The sequence below is a fragment of the Lichtheimia ornata genome, assembly GCF_029851405.1.
Source record: "Lichtheimia ornata isolate CBS 291.66 chromosome Unknown scaffold00011, whole genome shotgun sequence".
NCBI classification, from domain to species: Eukaryota; Fungi; Mucoromycota; class Mucoromycetes; order Mucorales; family Lichtheimiaceae; genus Lichtheimia; species Lichtheimia ornata.
In genome coordinates this window covers 4,877-22,451 of record NW_026695331.1, presented here as the reverse complement: position 1 = coordinate 22,451, position 17,575 = coordinate 4,877, and the positions used below count along the sequence as shown (strand labels likewise).

At 43.9% G+C, this 17,575-nt stretch overlaps 6 protein-coding genes across 6 annotated transcripts; 2 read left to right on the top strand and 4 right to left on the bottom strand.

Annotated features, from left to right (window-relative positions):
* Positions 1-336: 336 nt before the first annotated feature.
* Positions 337-944, bottom strand: O0I10_003352 (uncharacterized protein; the record flags this gene model as incomplete). Its single annotated transcript, XM_058483423.1, has 2 exons — positions 337-610; positions 700-944. The coding sequence occupies 2 exons, from the start codon at positions 942-944 to the stop codon at positions 337-339; spliced, it is 519 nt and encodes a 172-aa protein (XP_058345622.1).
* A 1,158-nt stretch (positions 945-2,102) lies between these two features.
* On the bottom strand, positions 2,103-4,438 carry O0I10_003351 (uncharacterized protein; the record flags this gene model as incomplete). Its single annotated transcript, XM_058483422.1, has 2 exons — positions 2,103-3,988; positions 4,057-4,438. The coding sequence occupies 2 exons, from the start codon at positions 4,436-4,438 to the stop codon at positions 2,103-2,105; spliced, it is 2,268 nt and encodes a 755-aa protein (XP_058345621.1).
* Positions 4,439-5,539: 1,101 nt separating this feature from the next.
* O0I10_003350 (uncharacterized protein) lies at positions 5,540-7,979 on the top strand (the record flags this gene model as incomplete). Its single annotated transcript, XM_058483421.1, has 7 exons — positions 5,540-5,749; positions 5,809-5,903; positions 5,965-6,199; positions 6,260-6,568; positions 6,626-7,390; positions 7,450-7,831; positions 7,891-7,979. The coding sequence occupies 7 exons, from the start codon at positions 5,540-5,542 to the stop codon at positions 7,977-7,979; spliced, it is 2,085 nt and encodes a 694-aa protein (XP_058345620.1).
* Positions 7,980-8,142: 163 nt separating this feature from the next.
* Positions 8,143-9,438, bottom strand: O0I10_003349 (uncharacterized protein; the record flags this gene model as incomplete). The annotated part of the gene is made up of 5 exons (XM_058483420.1): positions 8,143-8,613; positions 8,681-8,700; positions 8,765-9,125; positions 9,174-9,328; positions 9,396-9,438. 5 exons carry the CDS (start codon positions 9,436-9,438, stop codon positions 8,143-8,145), a joined length of 1,050 nt encoding a protein of 349 aa, XP_058345619.1.
* Positions 9,439-11,251: 1,813 nt separating this feature from the next.
* Positions 11,252-12,777, top strand: O0I10_003348 (uncharacterized protein; the record flags this gene model as incomplete). Its single annotated transcript, XM_058483419.1, has 3 exons — positions 11,252-11,374; positions 11,455-11,758; positions 11,831-12,777. The coding sequence occupies 3 exons, from the start codon at positions 11,252-11,254 to the stop codon at positions 12,775-12,777; spliced, it is 1,374 nt and encodes a 457-aa protein (XP_058345618.1).
* A 524-nt stretch (positions 12,778-13,301) lies between these two features.
* On the bottom strand, positions 13,302-17,239 carry O0I10_003347 (uncharacterized protein; the record flags this gene model as incomplete). The annotated part of the gene is made up of 21 exons (XM_058483418.1): positions 13,302-13,424; positions 13,518-13,709; positions 13,771-14,170; positions 14,228-14,303; positions 14,363-14,562; positions 14,617-14,651; positions 14,713-14,850; positions 14,913-15,128; positions 15,187-15,323; positions 15,376-15,454; positions 15,523-15,639; positions 15,696-15,764; positions 15,815-15,847; positions 15,909-15,926; positions 15,985-16,116; positions 16,176-16,198; positions 16,254-16,665; positions 16,724-16,740; positions 16,807-16,915; positions 16,974-17,116; positions 17,200-17,239. 21 exons carry the CDS (start codon positions 17,237-17,239, stop codon positions 13,302-13,304), a joined length of 2,709 nt encoding a protein of 902 aa, XP_058345617.1.
* Positions 17,240-17,575: the final 336 nt, after the last annotated feature.

The following is a 17,575-nucleotide window of genomic DNA, read 5'->3' as shown; positions in this document are numbered from 1 at the left end:
TAGTAGTAACCAAGACCAACAAGTCGTTCCAAAATAAGTTTCTCTTTTTTCATTACAACCAGACAAAGTAATTGCATTGTAGAATGATGCAACGATACTGCTTTCAGAGAGGAAACGGGAAAAGGTATTGACATATGGAAAAGGGGGGCGATGATAAATGTCAAGGGACAACGTGAAGAAGAAGAAGAAGGGGAAAAGGGGAAAAAAGGAGAAGAAACAGGGAGGTGTGGGATATACTTGTATAGCTTCCTAATGTACCATATAGAGGAATAATGAGAGGAAGGGGGTATATACAAAGGCATATAATAGCACTCCAGATCATAAGAATGAAAGCTATTATTGTGATGCACCTAGCTTGAGTACCGAGCGCAATCGTTGTTGGATCTCTGCCAATATTGGATCTGTTTCGACGTTATCGTGTGAAGTGACCATTTTGGATGGGAATTGTTGTTGTGGTGAAGGACGACGCCAGTTGTCGTTAAAAGAAGTTGTACGAGGACGAATGAAACCTGGCAAAGGGAGCGAACTTGGTTCGGGCGCGTTGTTGAACATTGGCCCAGCATAATTGGGTTGAGCACTATTCGATCGACGTCGTCTTTGGATACCAGGTCTATACAACATAACAAAGTGCACAATCGGTGTCGTTGTCCCTCCCCAAACCCATTGCACTCATCCACCAATCTATCCCCCTTTTTTTACCTTTGTCTGCTTATCTCTTCTGTCACCATCATAGGTTTCTTGGATGGTTGATACTGCGATGATGCTGATGGTGGTGGTGGTGATGATGAATGTTTCATATCATTGCCCTTTTTCTTGGTTGGTTTGGCTTGCACCGATGATGGTCGGCTTTTCTTAGAGCGTGAAGGAGGTGGTGGGGGTGGTGGTGTGCGATGCAACTGAAGGGATTTTGAACGTTGGGGTTTTCGAAGAGCAATGTCAACCATGGTGGATTGTGATTTGGTATTCATGACAGAAACAAAGCAAGTAGAGTAGAGACAAAGGTATATTCAAATAGGTCGTGAGTGATAGTGAGCCGTAAAGCGTGAACTTAAAGGTGCATGAAGAAGAAGGATGATAATTGGATCTCCATTCTTATCCTAGATACACTAGTACTTAAGCGTCATCTGAATGAGGCGTCTCTTTATGCAGCACATTTCTTATTTGATCCATCTCACTGCTACCTACCCACTCTACACGCTCATTTCAATGTTGTTATCAGCATGGTTAACCCCCCCCCTTTCTTTACACAATGATCGTCTATTTGACAAAGACAATCAAAGATCCACTGCACTATAATTGGTGACATAGCTACATGCATTTGCTACTACCACTAGGTTGCAGCTCTAATAATTGAAGTTGTTGATAGGAGTGTCAATCCCCTATGGAATCAATACCTCTAGCATATCGACATGTGTCATCTAAAATGGAATGGCGATAGTGGTGCCATGGGAGGAGATATAGTATACAACACACCTTATCGACATGATCAACAAGATAGTTCACCACCCACAACAGCCATGTTCTTTGCAATAGGATACCTTGAATAAAAATGATCCTGAACCTTGAACCTTGAAAGAAATCGCGCATTTCGGTCGAAAGTAGCTTTTGGTTGATATGACCTCTGCTGGGGTGTCTCGTTGATCGCAAAGACAATGAAATAGCTGATGGTGCTCCAAAAAGGGAAGTTGTACAGGTTTTGGCTCGTTGAGAACGCCTGGCACTTTTGGTGTCTAGAATCGTTCTTGCTCTAGCGCATGACAAGCAACATATTAATCTATATGATGATTGGTATGTAGGATGTATTGATTGTTACGTACTTCCAAAGAGCAACCAATGACTTCATGTCGCCTCATTTTTCTCTTTATCAGCAGCGACGTACAGAATAATGATCACGTCATCCCTCTCCTGCCTAACCTATCATTGTAGCTATGAACCCTAAAGTAACCTCTCTTAAGCGAAATGGATGGCAACGAGAAAAGGCGGAGTTGCCTACATAGCATGGCGTATGTGATAATGAAATTCAACAAGTTTATTGATGTAAAGCATGCGGGTGGAATGCGTTTGATATTACAATGAATGCCATTTATGGTAAAACGGGTTAATTAGCGCATGGGATAATAGGATGGATGAGGTTGTTGTTGTTGATAATAATAAGGGCCGAGGGGTGGAGTTTGATGAGGAGATGTATTTTGAGGTGGAGGGAACATCGGATAACCTTGCATTGACATCATGGTAGATCGAGGATTGATTGGTGCTGCAAGTGGTTGTTGTTGTTGTTGATGATGATAAGGAAGTTGCTGCTGTGAATGGCGGCTGTTGTTGTTGTTGCTATTGTAAAAGTGCATGGCGTATTGCTGCTTGAGTTGTTGCTCACGTTGATAAGCTTGCATTCTATCCCATTCTTGTTGGTATTCAGGATGGTGTTGATAATACGTGTACATGTGCTGGTAATGCTGTTGTTGTTGTTGGAAATCAGGGTTGCTTCGAGAATGCTTAAGCCCTTGTTGTGGGTATTGTTGCTGTTGCTGTTGATAGGTTACCGAAGGGCTGCCATCTTGACTACCACGACGAGAAGTGGGTGCACTACGTCCCTTGTTCTTTTTCTTTTTGAGACTTGGCACTGAACGAGAATGACGCATTTGGCGATCTTTCTTTTTGGCAGACTCCTTACGCCGCATAAGCGATGGATCGGGTTTGCTGCTGCTATGGTCACTGTCTTCATCATCACCATCCAAATCTTCATCTTGAATAGCTGGTGCTGGTGCTGGCTCAGCCTCAGGTTCATTTTCAGTGTCACTTGTGCTGGTAACGTTATTGCTGTTGTTGTTAACAGCAGCACCACGTGATCGTTTACTGGATGAAGATGCTTTCTTTTTGCCCTTTTTCGATTTATGATCTTCGGCAGCAATGGAAACAGAAGATGATACTGATGATGATGGTTGCTTTGCTGGTGCAGCGCTTATGGAAGATGTGCTGCTGTTGGCTGCAGAGAGTGTTGGAGAAGATGGCTCAGAGCGACGAGATTGGCGGTTGCTATTTGGCTTTTCAGTAACGGATGAAGCTGATGACCAAGTAGAATGTTGAGGTTGTTGAGGCATCACTGGTGGGGTCATAGGTGCCGGTGGTGGTAATTGAGTAGGCATCATTGGAGGAGATAAAGGTGTCGACATGGATGGCACAGGATGAACCATGGGTGGTGACATTGGAAGTTGAGCCATGCCAGGAGGAGTTGGCATCATTGGTGGCATCATAGTTGGTGCTGCTGTGGGTGATTGCATTATGGGTGGTGTTGGAGCCATTGTTGTGTAACCATTCATCATTTGCTGTTGCTGTTGTTGCTGTTGTTGGCGCATGGCTGCCACCTTGTATTGTTGTCTATGGCGGTCTTTCATGCGTTCAATCATCGTTTCATTCAGCTCTACAAGCTCAGCTTCTGGATCCACTCGATTTGCCCAATTGTCCACTTTACGTTTCACCATTAATCGATGATCATTACCACGTCGTTCCATAATGGGTTGCATTCCTTTTCTTGCATTCACAGGGTTGCCATTATCCTCTTCATCGCTCGATTCTTTTTTGTTAGATTCTTCTGAATCGGATACATCTGAATCCAACACCACTTGGGTGGTAACAGGAGCTGCAATAGGAGGAGTGGGCTTATCGTTGTGGTGTGCAATGACAGGTGCAGAAGGAGACTTGATCATGGATGACGTTGTTGTTGACTTGTTACCATTCATCATGGATGCAAACATGGAGGGAGATTCATCGTCAAGCCGCAAATTGGCTAAATAATTGCTGTAAATGCTATCCGAGCCAAAGAGATCCGATGGTTTACTTCTGCCATTTTGTGCAGCGGTAGTGGTCGGTCCATTGCCTAATTTGGGAGTGCTTGTGCTCGTAGGTAACGATGGCGTAGCGGAAGATGATGTTGGCTGCTCCAATTGCTGTGACAGGGCAAGATACAATGATAAGTCACCGCCCAAGTCATCTACCAGCCATCATTGTTTAATTAATCTCTCGATACGAAATACAATAATAACGCTATTTTTGCTTTACCTGATTGCTGGTTTGCAGCAGGTTTGGGGCTATTCAATTCGGATAGGATGTCGTCAAACAATGTGCCACCCGTACCAGCGGGGACTGTTGCCGTGGATACATTTGTTGTCGTGGTGATGTTGGTTGTTGTTGTGGCAGGTTGCTGTTGAATGGATGATGATACAGCAGGAGCATCAAAAGTGGAAGTAGAAGTAGTAGTAGCAGTTGTAGTGGTATTGAACACAGGAGTAGAAGATGATTCAAAGTCCAATGATAGCTTCAATGGCTCTAATTTGGTTGGTGGTGCCGAGCGATCCAGTGGGACTGAAGGCGAAGTAGTGGTGGTAGATTCTTTAGTATTTTTACGCGACTTGTATATGCTGCTTAATTTCAATAACCCCATTACGGCAAAGAAAAGAAAGTAAAAGAGAAAGGAAAGGAAAGGGAAGCAAACAAAGAAAAAAGCATCAATGTAGAGAAACATACCCACCATTATTTTCCAATCGGGGTGAACCCAGACCAGATTGTCGCGACCTTCTCTACTTGTATCACCACGCGAAAGTATACACTTTTCCTTTATTGCATCCATTGGTCCCGGGAATTCTCGTTATTGACCTTGCTCATTCCTCACTTGTAATATATTGCGAGGGATTGTAATGGATCAAACATAGGAGTAATAACACTCTTAAGGCCACGTTTTTCATTCAGGGTGATACAGCCTTCAAAAGCATATCCATCACCTGCACCAGCAGTCTGATTACGCCCACATACATCGTGGTACTACGTTGGCGGCACTTGTGTGTGTTTGTTCATTTCATAAGGGGCTGGGGCGAAAGGTATAGATCGACTGCATGCTTGTGTATAGATGTTGATCAGGAGAAGTTGCATTGGTTTGGTCAAGCTTGGTATTTGTAATAGAGAGAATAAAGAACACTCAACCCCACATCCATTCTATTACCACTATTGCTCGTGTTCATGCATTCCTTTTAATTACTCTATACAACTCTTTCACACACTTCCCCATATCGTTCTTATCGGTTTGTTCCTTTATGTATGACTCGGGCGATCATCACATTTCAAAGAGAGGGCGCACACACACACATTTATGGTACCCGATCTGCCCGATACATTTTTCAATTCACTCTTCCTCTTTCGTATCTATTCCTCGTGTCTCCATGTCCCTTCTGGATTCCCTGTAATCTTGACAACCAATCACGCGATAATTCTGTTGACGTTGACATGCTCTCCCAACACGACCTGCACAATGCGAAGTCCATCGCCTTGTTCGACCATTTATGCAACCATCGAAGGATGTACAAGCTTCAAAAGTGACAACCCTCTTGTAAACACGTGTCGAAGCAAAAGTTTGGGGTAGTCTACTACTTGACAAAGGGTACGTGCCTACCTTAATAGAGTTTTCCAAGCTGACATAATGTTCAAACTAAAACCGCTATTATAATGCAGCGAGGATGGTTCACGCTCTTTTCTTGACGCTGTTGTTCTCATGACGATACCTATCGACCAATCCAAGGCACCCAATGCTCGAGCAGCTGCCGAAAGGCTTGCCCAGTTGAAGCAACAACTTACTATGACACCATCATCCATGTCATTGCAAGCACCCAAAGACATGGCCGGTGAACGTGCAGCCGCTGATTTCAATATTGACAACTTGGCCTATTATTGGGCGGGCGATGAACAACAATACCGATTGATGGTAATGTATTGATCGATCATCATCATCATCATCATCATCAACTAATCTATCGAAAAAAGCAACAAGCTTACGAGCTAATCAAGAATGATCCCGAACTTGTTGTCCAACCACCTCGCAACTATTTGGAAATGACACGTCCGGAAGCTCGAGAATTGTAAGTGATTCGGTGATGTGGATAGTATTTGGTAATGTCTTAACCGAGAGATATCTACTAGCACCATGGGCCAGATATACCGCCTTGTCAAAATCATGCAAGATCCAAAGATGGACCCCAACCTCGTGGATGCTGTGGTGAATGCTCTTTTGTTGTACTCGGAGAACTTTGGCATGAGGATCGCAGTGCACAGAACACTCTTCCGAAATGTGTTATTGATGCTTGCAACCGATGAACAACAAAAGACGTGGTTGCCGCTTGTTGAAAGTTATCGTATCTTGGGATGCTTTGCCATGGTAAGGGTGTGCTAATATTCCCCCTTAACGCTACTCTAAACTCTATTTTTTTATATACAGACTGAGCTTGGACATAGTTCGGCTTTGCGAGATATCGAGACAACTTCAACATATGATCAAGCGACTGATACCTTTGTTCTTAATTCACCTACGATCACGTCAACAAAATGGTGGATTGGCATGGCAGGTCAAACAGCTACGCACACGATGGTGATTGCACAAACATATGTTGGTGGCAAGAACGTGGGACACAATTGGTTTATTGTTCAACTTCGTGATACGACTACTGGTGAATTGATGCCCAACGTACGAGCTGGTGATATTGGACATAAAGTGGGTCGTCCAGGCTTGGATAACGGCTTCATCCAGGTAGGCTTAAAGAGAGTTGCCAGGCACCAAGGAGTATCCTAACCTAGATGGATTTAGTTTTCTCACGTGCGAATTCCACGTGATCGCATGTTGTCTCGCTTTGTCAATCTCGATCCAGCTACTGGCACTTACACTCCTGCACCTTCACCCGCCATCATGTACGCAACCTTGATTCCTGAACGTATTTATTTGGTCAGCAACAATGTCATGATGCTCACACAAGCCGTGATTATCGCTACACGTTATGGTGTTGTACGTCGTCAGCAAAACAATCAACAAATCATGGATTATCAATCACATTATGCCAAACTTGTGCCAGCCATTTCATTCATGTACATGGTCAAGTCAGCTACACGTACTTTGGACGAACGTTTCAAGGTGCTCACAGCTGATGGTGAAATGAATCCCAAGGTGTATATGCAACACATGTCCGAAATGCACGCCATATCGGCAGCACTCAAAGGCATTTCCGGTTGGTACGGATCCGATATTTTGGAGACATGTCGTCGTGCTTGTGGTGGTCACGCATACTCGGCTTATAACAACATTGGACAAATCATTGATGACTGGGGAGTGACAACTACGGGTGGAGGTGATAATGTCGTCTTGATGCAGCAAACCGCTAAGATCTTGATTCAGCAATTACAACAAAAGTTGGAGCATGATAAGCACCCACAGCTCTTGTTCAAAGCATCCACTCATTACATCCAGAATGCCAAGGAGTATCTTGAAAGTAAGACATGGGGTGTGCAAGATGTATCAAAGTGCTTTGAGGATCTTGGATTGATTGAGGACGCTTTACATACCATTTTGGTCAAGCGAGTAAGTATTTGAATGCGGAATCCATGAATGGCAATTAATTGGGTTCTCTTTATACATAGCTCAACAGCATTCGTTTGGATGAGAAGAACATGTCTTCAAATGATCTTTTATTGGAATCTGTGCGAGCAGCAGAATTGCATGGTGCTACTTTCCTTTACTCGGATGCCGTGACAAAGTATGCCAACAAGCGCAATGATGATCCCCTTGCCATCCTTCGTCGTCTCACAGCCCTGTGGGGATTCCATACCCTGATCACCTACAGCGACCAAGCATTCAAGGAAAACTATTTGACTGCATCACAGCTCAAGTCATTGGAACGCCTTTATCTTCAAGAATGCAAGAGCTTAAGAAAACAAGTGATCGGGTTGACGGATGCGTGGGGTTATCCAGACTTCATTATTAAGGCCCCAATTGGAAAATATGACGGCAACATTTATGAGCGTAAGTACTGCTATACCTCACCTTTTCATTGCTCTAATGAGATGTTTCGTTTTACATAGCCTACTTTGATACCTTGTTGATGGCGCCCAATAGCACTGGCGTCCCTTCATACCATGAAAAGTACATCAAGCCTTTGACATCAGCTTAGAGATAGACAAGAGTGACACTTTGGCTAGCTTTTCCCATTGAATACCAACAATTATAAACCACCACTCAATATCCTTGAAGAATGAAAAGGTCTCAATGCGTTTTACTTTACAAAGTGCTATGTAAACAAATGATTTGTATACTTAAAGGACATCTCGATCCATTCAATTTTCAAGCACAAAGCGGTAGCGAGCTTTTCCATCGCGCATGGCTTGCACAGTTTCTGGGCACTGCTTCATGGGGCGTTTTTCGATCCAAGGCTTTACACCTTTTTCTGCTGCAAAGGCAAGCATTTCCCGGATCGTATCAGGGCTACCAACCACTGACCCGGCAAGCGTAATTTGACGACCCACCAAAGCACCAGGTGGAATGTTTGTGAAGGGCTTATCAGGAACAGCCACCATAATGAATACACCACCAGGTTTAAGCAATCCAAGGTATTTGCCCCAATCGAAATTTTCGGTTCCAAAGCTTGTACAAATAATGTGCGTGAGCTTGTTCTTGATTTTTGACATGGAGGTCTCATCCTCGGTTACGACATAATCATGGCATCCAAGTTTTTCGGCATCACCTCGTTTACGGTCTGAGTGCGATAATGCGATTACTTTGGCACCCATAGCATTGCCCCATTGTGTCTATAAAAAGTTCAACTATGAGCAACAACAACAATGAATTGATATTATTGATGCCATTTCTACTTGCCGCATAATGACCCAAACCACCTATATCAATGCATCAATGTTTAGCATGGGCTTGCATATGTATGTGATCGACAACAACACCTACCAATACCGATGACACCAACGGTGGAATCTGAATTGATGCCGTGGCGTTTCATGGGTGCGTATGTAGTAATTCCTGCACAAAAGAACGTGGCAGCAACTTCGTTGGGAAGGCTGTCTGGGATCTTGAATACAAAGTTATAATGTCCACTCCAAACATCTGCATAGCCACCATATGTCCTTTCATTGGTTTTAGGCCAACGGCCATTGTATGTTCCTATCACACCATTCTCGCAAATGTTTTCTTCATGATGTTGACAAGCATAGCATTGAAGACATGACATGCACTGGGCCCCAACACCAGCTCTATCACCGACCTTTACGTTCTTGACATTGTTGCCCACTTTGGTGACTATGCCAGCAATCTAAATCGAGGTCAAATTCCATACACCCAATGCCTTACACGCACATACCTCATGTCCTACGATGGTTGGATAATCGGTTTTCCCCCATCCAGAATCGAGAGTGAATAAATCAGAAGCACAAATGCCACAATGCGTGATATCCATTTCGACTGTATCGTCATCAAAGGTTTTTCGTGGTTGCTCACCCCATTCCAAGGGCTTGTCTATAACAAGGAAGGTTGTTGGATGGTGTATTAGAGATGCATGTTGCCATCACTACGCCTCTCATACCTTTAGCTGAAGCAATCCATCCATGAATTGTACCGGTTGCCATGGTTACGGTTGAATACTTGAAAAGAGGTGTTTCATTCTAGGAAATTGTAAATTCTTGTGATGGCGAGCGATAATAAAACCCATGTTTTGAAATCATGGTTGAATACCCTTGACACGCTTTTGGTCGTTTATGCATGACATATTGCATGTGATCCAATCACTCTTACTTGTCCTGTGCACGCACTTGATCCCGCATGCTGGTTGCCCCAACTCGGGGTAAGCCATTTAGCATACGTCCGGTCTTCTTTCTCTTTTGTAGCACGTTTTGATTCAAACATAAAAGTGAGAAACACCGCCAAGTCACCCAATATTATATAACAGGAGCATCATTTTCTTCTGGTACCATCATATGGCGGATGCGCTCACTGGTTTTCGATGCTTGTATTGGTACACAAAGAAAAGTTGAGATTGGATTTACGGAACAAAGTGCCGATGAGAATAGGATTGCCATGAGTAGTGAGTAGTACTATGACTACTGACGTGAGGGTCATTAAGGATAACCATATTATCATGCATTATGCGCACTACAATCATGCGGTTTTAAGGCTATCATATGCACGATGCTGTATACGAAAACGATCCACAGCATGATAAGGGCTGACGAAAAGAAAAAACGACCTTTTGAGTATGCAGCATGTCAAACGTTCCCCAATGATTGGTTTTGGTAAACGTGGAGATGGAAATTGCACTGTCAAATCTATGTGCTACATACGTCGATATATGACAACATCGCTCTCTCCGTCATGTACTTATTTGTCCATATTGGCATTTTTGGCAGCTGTCATTGTCATCATAGACGTGGAGGAGGAATCAGGATAGTTAATGTTTCAAGACCATTTGTCTCATTAAGAACGTGTTGTTGATACCGATCACTCCGGCTAAAAGTGTCTTTTTCATGTGCCTTGTGTTCAAGGCTCCCACGTGAGCAGCGATCGTGTCGGCGAATAGGATCATTTTTGTGCTGCATCCACAATCTATGTATGCATGTCTTCTTGTCAATGATGTTCATTTAACATAGCATTGGTTGGCTGATGAAAGGTGTGTGGGTGGGTTGATAGCTTGTAGATGATAACTATGTAATATCGAGCAACTCATGTTCTCAGAATATGAACGATGGGGATGTGGGTTTGCGTCACGGGCCAAGATGTAGGAATTAACGCGGCGACGAGATGATTGTTTGTGTATGTAAAAGGGTCCAAGGAAGCACTGTGTGTGAGTGTGTGTGTGTGTGTGTCAAAAGGGGAAAGGGGAGAGGGCTAGCAGGAGAAACGAAGCACGACAACCAATGAAAAAGGCTAAAAGCACAGGGCAGGTGTTGTCATTGGCAAAGGTTTGAAGAGGTGATGGTGAACCGAGCCGTGACTTTAAAATGGGGGATGCGGCATTCCTCTTGTGCAACCCCCAAAGGATAACCGCTCATTGCAGGATATAATGCCCACGTTGTGAGCCTGTGGCAACTGATTTGACTGCAAGCAGTGTGTCAGGGCAGCCACATTGGTGCACTTGGGGGCCCTTGCTATGGATGGCGATGAGGATCTTCTTTTATTACCCCTCCATCACTATCATCATCATCCTCACCCCCCATCATACAAACCAACCACTCACTCATTTTCTCGCTACCATCTGCTCCCTTTCCGGTCTGGTTGAGCTCGTACTTCTTAAATCGTTTCTTCTTGCTTTCTCTCTTTTTCTTCTCTCATCCCCTCCTTTTCGTGGTCGACACGTCGTCCTTTTTCTACTCGCATCATATACCGCATTAAGCTATAGTTGCTTATGTTGGATTGGGAATCATGGATCTATCATCCCTTGATACGATGCTTCGCTCAATGAATGACGGCAGCTTGGATACCACTTTACTATCTACATCCACTGCAGAAGGCCTGGATAGTTTGATGGCATCGCTTCCGCCCGATCAACAAAAGTATTTTCTTGAAGATGTACGTTTGAAACATACACGCATTTTTGGAACAACCTGAATTTACATATACAAATCCACATTGCACGAACGATACAATAGGATATTTTTACTCCCCTGATATCACCTGCCATGACACCGTCAATGAGTTACCAACCTCATCACCAGAGCGTTCATGCTCCTCATCATCCTCACCAACAATATCAGCATCATCAACAACAACAGCATCAACAACAGGATGTTGATTTTTCACCACTAACGTCACCTGCCATCATGCCACAGCCTTCTGGAGACATGACACCTGGTCAAATCTACGAGCAATACGAACAACTGGAACGTGCTAAAATGATGATCACACGCCGCTTGTCCGAGTTACAGCGAAAGCGCCCTCGAGAGGAAGCTATTCGTGAGTATTTCACACACACACTTGTTGCATGCTTTAGTTTATCTCACACGTACTTTATCTTTCCTTTAAAAGCTCAACAACAACAACAGCAGCAGCAGCTACAAACGCATCATTTACAACAGCAGCAATTTCACCATGCTCAACAACACCATCATCCGCTGTCAACACGTCCACCACAACCACGACAACCACCATCATCATCATCGGCCAAAGTACCCTTGTCACCAGCAGGATCGCCTTGCATTGAACCTGTGACACCATCATCATTGATGAATATCAAGTCGCATCCAAATGGGCAACAACATGAACCATCAATGCCAGTTCAGGTACCACCAGCAGTATCAACTCCTCAAACACCCGCTGCTGTACCACCACCATTGATGCCTGTCAGTAGTGCACCGCCAACAACTTCGTCAACCACATCATCTACAAGGTCATCACCAACAAGTGGTAGCAATAAACGATCACGTCGTATTGCCCCAGCACAACAAAATCAGCAACAAGAACATGCATCATCACCTCGTGCTCTTAAACCTCTTCTTATTAGCCCGACAATGAGACCAGGACCTGTTGCTGTGCCTGCCGATGCTGAGCGTATGTTGGCTACGCGATCCAATTATCAAAACCTTATGGAAGGCAAGGCTGCTGCTTTGGGTATTGCATTTTCATCCACCATCAAAAGTGGTCTCGAGATTCGTCGTACAGCTCACAAGGCTGCTGAGCAAAAACGACGTGATTCGCTCAAAGAGTGGTTTGATCGTTTACGACGTGAAGTCGATGAAGGCTATGTGAAAAAGAACGTGACACCTCCAGCGCCGCCTGTTGATGATGGCGAATCATCCAAAGGTGATGAAGAGAGCAAACCACTTTCCAAAGTGTTACTTCTCAAATATGCATACGAATACATTTCATTGCTCAAATCCAACATTGAGCAACGTGATCAGCGTATCTATCAACTTGAACAACAGCTCAACAACAACAACAACAACAACGACAACAACAATGATGCATCAACTTGAAACCACTCAATCAGCCCAATAATGGCTTACAGCATCAACATGGTTCCATCTGCCACTCGTTTTACACATCCATTCATTTGGCCATCAACAGCAGCAACTATGCTTCGCTGCTGTGAATTTTCTTTTCACCGGCCCTCCTCATTTATCTATACTTGCTCTCAGTTATTGTAGTCATGCATATATGCAAACGTCCCTTTTTTCATTGTACACAACACCCTTTTGTATTTCCACTCTCACGTAGTTCACTTTTTTATCATATGACCCTTATGCTCCTTTTCTTGTTCTTTGCACTTTCTTTCTTTTGGTAGATACTTTTTTTATGACTTGATCACTTAAATGGTACATACGCCTTTTCTTTGTTAATTTGCACATCCTCATTCCATGCATTTACTTGCAGATTTGTTTGCATGACAAGGGCCCTTTTTTTATTTCCCTCCATGGTGACACGCATGAAAATGGTCAGTGCGTTCAAAATGATCCAATAAAGCATCGCTCCTCCCACATAATGGTTTCATTGAACAAATCTATTGGTGCGATAACAAATCATTTCTACCCAAATCCTGCAACAAAGTCTTGATAATGCGACGACCTGCATTGAGATTGCGTAAACGTATCCGTTCATTGTGCAAATGGGCTTGATCCGATGCCTTGGTTGGTCGATAGATATGCACGTCAGCGATCATCACAACATCCCTTTCCACAAACCCCTCCTCATTATCCTCTCCTTTCCCTTTTATTACCTGGCCCATGGGTAAATGTACTGCAGGAGCATTACAGAACTTCTCAAGGAATCGAACAGCTGGGATGGATCCACCTTCACGAATATACAATGGCTTCATATCCCACTCCTTCTCAATGGCTCGTTCCACAGCCTTGAAATAAGCTCCCTCGGGATTGCCTAGCCAATACTCAGCCGAGCTCTCAATTCGTACCTATTCAATCATCCTATTAGCCTCCCTCATCCATCCATTGTACTTTAGCCATTTCACTTACCGAGATGACATTATCGGATTGAAGATCCGAAAACACGCGACACACATGGCTCTCAAATTTGGAACTGATATCAGCAATGGTCTGATCAGGTACCACGCGCATGCTGACAAAGGCCTTGGCGCAACGTGGGATAATGGTTGGGTTGCTGAAGGACACATCAATCTTGTGCACAGACAAAGTCGGGTATCGCCATCGTGCCATCAATTGCTTTTTGAGCTTATCCTTATCCATTTGCTGTGGCGGGGTATCCGATGATGATGGTGAACGATGGTGGCGGTGAGGATGCGACTTTTCTTGTTGACAATGATTAGAATCGTTGCTAGCCCTTGATCGATCCGAAAGTGTAGGTGATGTAATTGCGGAATGCTGCATTCGAGTATGGGATTGTGCCGTTTCGGATCTATGTCGGGTCATCAGTAAGAGAAGACACACATACATCTTGAAGAAAATTACTTACGTTTGAAGCCATTCCACGATAGGATCATACAGCTTTTCTTCTGCTTCAGTCACTGCACTCACATTCTCGTAAAAACCTATTACAATACTTGTTGAATACAAGGATATTCACAAATTATGGGGTTTATCATTTTACCTGGAATGAGCACGTTCTTTTCGCTGTCCACAAGCTTGCTGGTCACGTGAATGAGATCGATAAGTGGCTCGGATACCGCACCACCTTCAACACCCGAATGCAAATCAGCCAACTTGTTGGAAACTTCAATGCTTGCGTGGATAACGCCTCTCAAGCCATATGTCAAACAAGGAACATCTTCACCCAACCAGTACGAGTTACTAAAAAGCTGCTTAAGTATCATTCATCCTCTTGTATATAGCAAGCAATCTTACCTCAGGAGGATCATATCAACATTAGAGAACAATTCCTATAGGCGTTTGATGCATACGTTAGATGACAATGCTTTTGCCCTTCAGAGTTGTACCTGCCTTGTGTTGCTCTACAGCATCTACGAAACCAACACTGCCACTTTCTTCTTCTCCTTCGACAAGGAAAATGACATTGACATCCAAAAGACCTTCCTTGAGCAACTCGTAAACAGCAAAGATACTAGAAAGCACAGGGCCCTGTAAACGATATGCCATGTTAATAAAATGACCCACACGCCCAATATAGGATCACGTGTTACCTTGTTGTCACTGGTACCTCTGCCATAAAGATATCCATCGCGTCCCGTTAGCTTGAATGGGTCCGTGAGCCATTGATTATCATCATTTTGGGCAAAGATCACATCATAATGGCCGTACACCAACACGGTGGGGATCTTCTTTACTCCAACATTGCTTGAGCGCCGTGCTGAAAAGCGACCATAGACCAATGGGTTGCGACCAGGAGCACCAGGGATCTGATATACAAAGTTAGCATAAATGCAACCTGTCACAATCGTTTCCTATGACACAAACCATCCGGCTAGTGGCACCAAGCTGCTGTAACACATTCTTGAGAAAACGAGCTCCACGACGACATTCTTCCTTGTATTTGTGATTACCACTAATTGTGCGCGTAGCAATCCATTTGTCAAGAACATACAAAAGGGTGTCTTTTTGATGTCAATATCGAGTGGACGATTTCCTCTAGTTCGCTGAGCTTACCACTGGAAGGTACATCCGTCATGACACTGTTTCGTCTAAAAGGCTCGTATATGTTGGCAGGTGATGGCATATCCCAAAACTAAGTAATGTCACGAGTAAGGCGACCACTCCCTCAATCGACCGCTCCCTCTCTCTCTCCTATGATACCTTGATTGTGTGATCGCTGCTTCCTGTGATCAAGTATTCTGGCGAACAAATCATCGATAAAATAATGCCGCTGTGGTCATCCATGCATTCAACAAATTCAAATTCTTCGCTCCATATCTACATTGTTCTTTGTGTTAATATGAGTAGAGTTTCAGACTTGTTGGAGACATTACCTTGATGGTGCCGTCAGCCGAAGCGCTCACAAGATGAGGACCCTTTAGAGCTACTGCAAGGACATCATCCTTTAAAAATCATTAGAATGTTGTCCCATTTGACATCCTTTCTCACTTACTGAATGTGCCATCAACGACCGAATCATTTGGTTCTGTGTAATGAAAATAAAATCAGCGAACAAATCCATTGGTGATGGTGTTGGAGTGTTGTACCGTTTCAAGATCCCAGATCTATCATCCATGGTGAGCATCTGATCCTGCATCATCCAATAAGAGACCTATAACTTACTTGGACATCGCCTCCTTGTACACCACAAAATAAATAACCATCCTCTGAAAGAGCCATGCTCAATACACCCTTATCGATATCCCCTGTCAAGACGTTGAGCAGTTGCAATCCTGATTCTTGGACCGACCAGATCTAGTATATCAATAACCGTCAATACGATGACATCATTCGCCATCACGATGCTTGCATACCTTGACATCCCCATCACCTGAACCTATATCACCCATGATTAGCATCCTATTTGCCACAGCATCCACACATTAACCTACTGCTAAAAATAACCTCGCCATCCACATTGGGAATATCCACGGCATGCAAAAGACAATAGACATAGCCATTGTGTGCGTTGGAGCATACGTTCTTTTCTCGGATCACGCATTTGATAACATTCTCTTCACCAGGAAATCGATCCACCTCTTCCACCAAATCTTCATAGGAAGGCGATTCAAAGAACTTTGATTTTTGGTAGGTCGAACTTCGAGGATTCATAGGTATCACCGGTACTTCACCCGCTTTGCCTTGGGATTGTGGATCGCTGAAATCGTACCATTGAATGCTGGTGTTTTGGTTGCCGAAATAGAGCGTATTGGAAGAGTCAATGTACACCATGGAAAAGATATCGCCCACGTCATGACAGGATTGGATGAGATGCGTGCAAACGAGTTTCTCGGTATCCCATACCTATTCACCGACATCAGCCATGGATGTAATATACATGCAGGTACGTTATCATGCTTACCCGTACGGTTCCATCACCTATATGCAGACATACCCACAAGAGTGAATCAGCATGATGTCATTGTTTCACGATGAAAAATGTACCTGAAGAACTAAACAACCAACGTTGATCTTTGGATACTGTCAAAGCCAGGACACTTCCCCTATGACCTTGGAGCGTAGTAACGAGTGAAAAGTCTTGTAGATGCCATACCTACAAAGAGCATATAAGGTGTCCGTGTCATGCTGCGTTGTTGGTGAAGAATACGTACATGGATGTTTGAACTTTGGCTTCCACTAAACAAGTAGCGTTGATTACAAGCGAGAGAGAGCACAGAGTTGTTGTCCTGGGAAATGGTATGCGCGCAACGAGTCGGGTGCAGTGGTTTGGCACCACTCACTTTGGAGATATTGCCTTTGAAACGATGGAAGAGCGAATGCAGCAATGGAGGTGTTGGCGACATGGAAAAGTGACAACTATAAAAGGACAATGCATACCTGTATCGAGCGTATTATCAGAGTCTATGAACGTGTCCATTCTTGTGACATGCAAAGCTGATCAAGGGGTGTGTCACGATCGCTTGGTTGGCGTGTGCACGGAGCGAAAGAAAGAATGATCCCTGGGTAACCAGCCAAAGCGAATCTAATCCAATCAAACCCATTCGCCATTTGCACTACATCTTCAGCCATCTTTGTATGTGCAACGCTATGCATAACATGCAATGGATCCTTTCTATCTCACCTTTTCCAATATACCCATCCCTTTATGTTCTACCATGACAAATAGCTTGCTGAATAGCCCACATGCTATGATAAAAGCGGAGGTTAGCAGGCGTTGTAGAAACGAATGGATCATCAATTACCAATGGTAGCC